Below are 6526 nucleotides of genomic sequence, written 5' to 3' on the forward strand. Positions count from 1 at the left end.
ATTAAATGTGATACCAGTTAAGACTTGGCTCAAATCATGGGCGGGGCAATCATCCCCATCCCCATCTGCGGAGGACAGACCAAGGCCATGGCCAACCTAGGACCCAGTCCTCAGTTAAGCTTGCTCTTCCAGCAGCTCACAAACCCCTTGGGCATGGGGGAACAGCAAAGAGAGGGAGATGAGTGGGCTTACTTTCCAAGAACCTCCCGCCATCTCGAGAAGCCCTGGTAGGTTATGCATAGGTTATGCATGGAGCTGCTAGCCACAAGGCCAGCAGTTTGAATCTACTGGCCGTGCCTCTGGAGGAAAAGGAGGCTGTCTGTTCCTGTGAAAACACACAGCCTCGGAAATCCCTGAGGAGCAGATACACCCTGTCCTGTAGGGTCGCTGTGCACCAGAATGGACTCGGGGGCAGGGTTCTGTTTTGTTTTTTGGTAACTTAAAGTTCAGGAGACTCACTTGCTGTGTTAGGACACACAGCACACATCTGTACATGGGAAAGGGTAAGGGATGACTCTCTAATGACAGAGGAAAAGACACATAGGTAATGTTTGTTTGCAAATCAGGTGTGCTGGCTATGCTCCGCCTGCCCCTCCAGACCCTCTTTCAGCCCCCTGCCCCCCTCCACCGACTTGGTGTGTTGTGAGTCAGTGGGCTCACCACACACTGGCTTCTTGCGGGGCCTGTGGGCACACCCATTTCTGGTGGGGCTGCTACTCCCAGGCCCGCCACTCCCCAGTCGAACACTCCCTCCCTTCAGCCCCCTGCCCAGCCCACGCTGAGTCACATCTGCTCCTTAATCATTCCCCAGCAATGCAGCGGAAACTCCACGTCATACACAGCCATTGAGGAAGGCAAGCTCAGCTGCTGTGGTGCACCCCCTGCTCCCCTCCCTCCCCACCCACAACGCCCACGTGCACCCGTCACAGAGCTTGGCCCTGCTGGGTGGCCAAGGGCTGCTTGGGGAAGTAGATAGTCTTTCTTCTGAACTGCCTGAGAGTGAGTGTGAACTACCAACCTTTCAGTTAGCATCAGCCGTTTGCACCACCCAGGGACTCCTATCTGAGTATAAAGCAACAAATCCAAATACCCCAAATCAAACCCAACTCGAGGCCATCGGGTCGATGCCGACTCACAGGGACCCTGTAGGACCAATAGCGCTGTCCTGTGAGTCTCTGAGACTGTCGTTGCTTATGAAAACAGAGAGCCTGGTCTTCCTCCTGTGTTGGGGCTGACCTTGTCATCAGCTGCCCAACGCTTACTAATCACTATGCCTGCAGAGGTAGTTATCTAAAAGCATAGAGACCAAAGCCCTAAAGGAAATAGGCCACTAATAATAAAGTAGGGATTCCTCCGCCTTTCATGATTCCTACTTCCCACATTTTTGGAGATTAGGCAAGAGAAACAACCTCACTGAGCTGAGAGGCAGGCTCAGTGACGGGAAGCAGTGCAGGCAATGGGCTTAGGAGCCAGGCCCTGCCACCTGCTAGACGGTGAGCCTTCAGACCCTCTCTGGGCCTGGGCTCCATCTGAGTCTGTGGAGGCGTGGATGTCATGGCTCTGTTGGATCCATGTAATGATGTGGTAGTTACATACTCTGTTGTCAACTTGAGACTTATAAGTGAAGGGGTGGAGTTTAGCCTGTCAATCAGGTCGCAGCTTGATGACCTCATTTGGAGGCGCTAAAGAGATAAATAGTTCGCTGGAGGCAGGACACAGATACACTCCCTGAGAGACATTCCTGTTGACAGGACACATGGAGCTACACTAGAACCTTGGAGCTAAAGGAGCCACGTGGAGACTCACGGCAGTGCTGAGATGTTTCCACCGCCACTGGATCCACAAGACTTTCCACCCACTGGCCTGTGATCTTCCTGCATTCAGTGTCATTGCATGTGTTGCATGAGTCTGAAGAGGAACTTACAGACTTGTATCAGATACATGGGCTAATATCGGACTTACGGACTTGATCTGGACCAGGCTGGTGTGTTTTCTTAATACACAATTGCTCTTGGATATAAAGCTCTTGCTTATACACATATAAGTGTCTATGAATTTGTTTCTCTAGTTGACGCAGACTAACACAGAGGATGAGTGAAATCCTGGGCAGCAAGGACTGTCCACAGGGCCTGGCACATAGCACCGGGCTCAACTAGAGGCAGCTCCTGTGCTACTAGGGCACGTTATGATGGAGAGCCAAGCTGGAGCTCATTGTTTTAAGAGGAGAAGCCAAGTCTGGGATTCTCTGGTCTTGCAGCAAATGGGCTTTCCTCTTTGTGGGCATCCCCACGGGCTGGGCATTACCTTGAGCTGGTCCTGCGGCGTGAGCAGTCCCGCACGCACCAAGCCTTCGAAGGACTCCACCTGGGCGTGAGAAGGAGCAGAGATGCTGTCTTTAATCTGGACTCGGGATGGTGGGCCCCATAGACACCTATCCACACCAGCCATGTGGCGAGCTGGACCCAGCCCAGGTGGGGCTGCCTGCCCATCACAGAGGAGCCCCAGGAAGCCCTCTACTCCTGGGGTGTCCCATGGCTGCATCTTCACAGTGGAGCCCCCAGGAAGGTGTGGGCAGTCCAGCACACTCACTGGTGTCCTTTGGACCTGAGCCAAGCCCCACCCCGTAGCCCAGGGGGAGGGCGCAGGGAAAGGCCTAGTAGTGTGTGGAGGAGCACACAGCCCTTCCCCAGACTTGGGGAGACAAGTCTGTGCACCCCTCATGTGGCAACATCTCTAAGAGCTGCTCTTTCATTACAAAGCACTCAACCAAGCAGGGCGCATTGAATGCTACCTCTGAACACCGTCTTTACGGAACGAGACCTGTACAGATATGTACAGGTACTCTGTCTCAGAAAACGCACGAGAAACGGGGAGGGAAACTGGGTGGCTGGGGCATGAGGGCAGACAGATGGTGTGAATCCAGCCTGTTTTCCCCAGTGTTCACACCACTGTGGCACTGGGAGCTCCTTAAGGGGCTGAGGGCCGGGGGTGGGGGGGAACAGTTCTTCACTGAATACACCTTTGGCTTGGTGTGAGTTTGTGTGTGTGTGTGTGTGAGTTTTAAAGAACATTTTTAAATTTAAAAAAGTCCACTATTTATAATGCCATATGAATTAAGTAGCACAATGCCTAATGGTGTAATATAATGATCTATTTAGATATATTCTCTAGAAGGCTACCGTATGCTATAGAGTATATTTAGGATAACAGTGACATAGATTTTGTCTATGTATGTATAACGTAATACATAATGCAGTACCTTACATAACATCCTGAGGGGTACCGGTGGCACAGTCCAGAGCCCTAACGGTGCCGTGGTTGCGTGTTGGGCTGCTAACGGCGAGGTCTGCAGGTCAACACCACCAGTCACTCCATAGCACAGACGAACCTTTCTACTCCGCGAGAGCTGTCTCAGAAACCCAGAAGGCCAGTTCTACCTTGTCCTATGGGGTCGCTGTGAGTCAGAACTGATCCGACGGTGGTGAGTTTGTTGTTTCATTTTATTTGGGGAGGCATCCCGGGTTCAGTCTTCGGCTGCTAACTCAACCCAGAATGAGATGTCATCGCTCAAATATGGTGTGAGCTACACATGTCATTCAGATGTTTGCAGGAGCCACATGAAACATGGACACCAAGCTGGGGAGCCAACATGAGTAACAGACTTTCTTTGACACAAAGTCTCAGTTTCAACACTGCACGCAGGGAATTACCTGAGATGGCTCTTCTAGCTGGTCTTTGAAATGTCTACCAGATGGCCAGATAAAAACCAGGTCCAACTCACTGCCCCAGAGGCAATTCTGACTGATAGCAACCCTGTAGAACAGGGTGGAACTGCCCCTGTGAGATTCCAAGGCTGTAGCTCTTTAAGTAGAAAGCCCTGTCTTTCTCCAGCAGAGTGGCCTGTGGTTTTGAACTGCCGACTTGGCGGTGGCAGCCCGACACTTAACCCCCGCACCACCAAGGTTCCAAATGACTGGATAGGACAACGCAAATCTGAGATGTTTGTGATCCACCACGGGGATTGGATAGCTTGCTAATAATGTACACAAGGTATATGAACCACGTGGGGTGTGTGGGACTCTGACATGAGGATTGGTCAGTTTTGCCATCAGGCTAGATTTAAAAAGAATTGTCACAGAAGCGGGGAGGGGGCTTGCACCACCATCAAGAGAGAGGGACCGAAGAAGGTGTAGCATGCCTTTTGGACCCTGAGATCCTATGCACTGAACTTCGATGAAGCTGCTGTTTAAAACATGGTGGTGTTTCTCTGGGGGAATTACTTCGCTTTATAGACACGGAGATACGTTCTCTACTGTATCTCCCTTTTGACGACTGACCACCAGGGAGCTCCAAGCCAAATATCTGATGCTGGTAAAGTGGGCAGGGCCCAGGCAGACCTATTGTTTACGAGTGTCATCCTGAGTTCATTTAATTCTTTTTTCTGCCTTTACTTCCCCTTTACACCAGCTTCCTCATTCTGTCTCCAGAATATGGTGATAACGCACGCATCTTCGGAAGAGGCTCTAAAGCACGTTGAGAAGCCCAAGTGTGTGTACACAAATCGACTGCAAACAATTCACCGTGCCTTGGGATTGCTTGATGCAAGTCTAAAGGCCCTGTGAGAGGTAGCTGAGAATTGATTTTTGGTAATGAAATGAACTGAGAAAGTGAGGCAGTTTGTCTTCAAGAGAAGGCTCCATTACACTTCCAGAATCCCCAAAGAGCTGGCAGTCTCCCCAGGAGCAGATGAGGGGCCACCATCGATCACATCTGGAAGGACCAGATGAGATTCAAAAAGGCCAAAAGCAAGAGGGTTTGAACTCTAGCTCTGGGTACACGGAGGCGGATGGAGTCACGCCGTCCCTAAAACCAGGGGAGGGGGCTCATGCTCCCCAGGGGCTGCGTTAATGCCAGTCCTGGGGCAGGGGGGCTGGACACGCTGGCCTCTTCTGGGCAGGCAAAGTCAGGATTGTACTTACCTTGGCCAGGAACCTGCTGGCCTGAGATGCCAGGGCCTGGGTTCGCTCTGCTGAGGGTTGGTGCTTGGCCATGCTCTGGTTCTCCGGAAGCCACCCTGGGGTGGCAGCGTTGCTGGGTGAGGAGGGGCTCAATTCTCCTTGTGCTGACTGCCACCCTAGAACATACACCCAGTGGAGGCTGGAGTCAAGAGCAGTCCCTCAGGGGCTGAAAGACAATGCCATCCTCCACACCACCAGCTCCACCATCACAGCTCAGTCATCTCAGCCCATCTCACACCCTGAAGCGCAAGCAGGACATAGCACTAGCCCAGCTACAGGTGAGAGCAAGGTCTACATCTGCCTGGGCTCACGCACCCAGCCCGTCCTCTCCCTCCACCAAACTGACCCACGTCAATGGTAAGGTCAAGAGCTCTGGCGGGGCTCAAAGGCTGTGGGTTTAGGTCCTGGTCCTGCCACCTAGTGGCTGTGTGACCTTCAGCCTCTCTGAGCGTTGGCCTCCTTCCCTGGCAGTGGGCTAACAGCAGGGCAGACCTCTCCAGGTGGACGTGGTATTGACCGATCAGGGTGTTGGGGCGTAGTTCAGGGCCTGGCCACAGGAGGCAGCAGATGACCTGCTCTTTGCAACTTACCCAAGATGCCCTGCTGCCGGATCTTGAGCAGGCAGCTCTGGCTCTGAATGGGACACTTCTCACGGCTCCATTTGGCTTCTCCAAGCCCAAGGGCCACAGAGGGAGCTCAGCTCACCTTGCCCCAACCGGAAGCCAGTGCCATCCAAAGGTAACCGTGTCCCGTGAGAGCAGATGCCCAGCTCCTCTCTCATGCTCACCTGAGACCTCAGTGGCCTGAGGAGCCTCTGCGGGGCCCGGCTGCCACTCTGCTGTGCGGGGCTGTGGAATGGTGAAGGACAAGACCTTGGTCCCCTGGGACACCGTCCCCATGTGGGCACTGTGCCTGGGCTGGGGTGGGTCAGAGTACAGGTTCACCTGTGGGAGAGGGGAGGCACAGGAAGAGCCAAATCAGGGTCGGGCAAAGCCACTCAAAGAGGGGGCTTTTCTTCAGTCATACCTCCATCCAGGCACTCAACACACGCCCCTGCCTCTGCACGAGGGGCCTTGGGTGAGGACAGATGCTGGGGAGGTGCGTCCACGCCTTTCTGTGAAAGCGAGGGCAGGCACCTCCCCCCCTCCCATATTATAGAACAGGAAACTGAGGCTCCGAGGACAAGTCACGTGCTAACAAATCTCATCGGTGGAGTCTTTCAACTGGGATGCAAACCTGCTCTGTATAACCCCAAAGCCCATGGTTTCCTCTACTGAGATTTTTTTTTTAATGAATCACACTCATAGCAGTAATTATAATATGTTCTATAAATCTCCATCATTTGAAGATGATATTGAGACTGTGAACAGCCCAGTGGGAAACCTAGGGAAGCCTACAGTCAGGCAGATAACCAGGAAGACCATCTGAGGCTTCACATGTGAGTTAGTTAATTGTGCCAGCCTGGCCGATAATCACATGTGGGGCTAATTGAAAGGCGGAGGGATAAA

The 6526-nt window shown here is 52.8% G+C and overlaps 1 protein-coding gene across 1 annotated transcript in view; it reads right to left on the bottom strand.

The window, feature by feature from the left end:
- AKNA (AT-hook transcription factor) overlaps positions 1 to 6526 on the bottom strand; it is a 49835-nt gene that overhangs the window by 20603 nt on the left and 22706 nt on the right. Inside the window, exons 5-7 of the mRNA XM_045296608.1 lie at positions 5806 to 5962; positions 4980 to 5134; positions 2305 to 2364 (exon numbers count right to left, since the gene is read on the bottom strand). Of these exons, the coding sequence (XP_045152543.1) occupies positions 2305 to 2364; positions 4980 to 5134; positions 5806 to 5962 (372 nt within the window). The remainder of the gene's footprint in view (positions 1 to 2304; positions 2365 to 4979; positions 5135 to 5805; positions 5963 to 6526) is intronic.

The sequence above is a fragment of the Echinops telfairi genome, unplaced genomic scaffold (assembly GCF_000313985.2).
Source record: "Echinops telfairi isolate 266 unplaced genomic scaffold, ASM31398v2 ScPeMD7_7410;HRSCAF=8448, whole genome shotgun sequence".
NCBI lineage: Eukaryota > Metazoa > Chordata > Mammalia > Afrosoricida > Tenrecidae > Echinops > Echinops telfairi.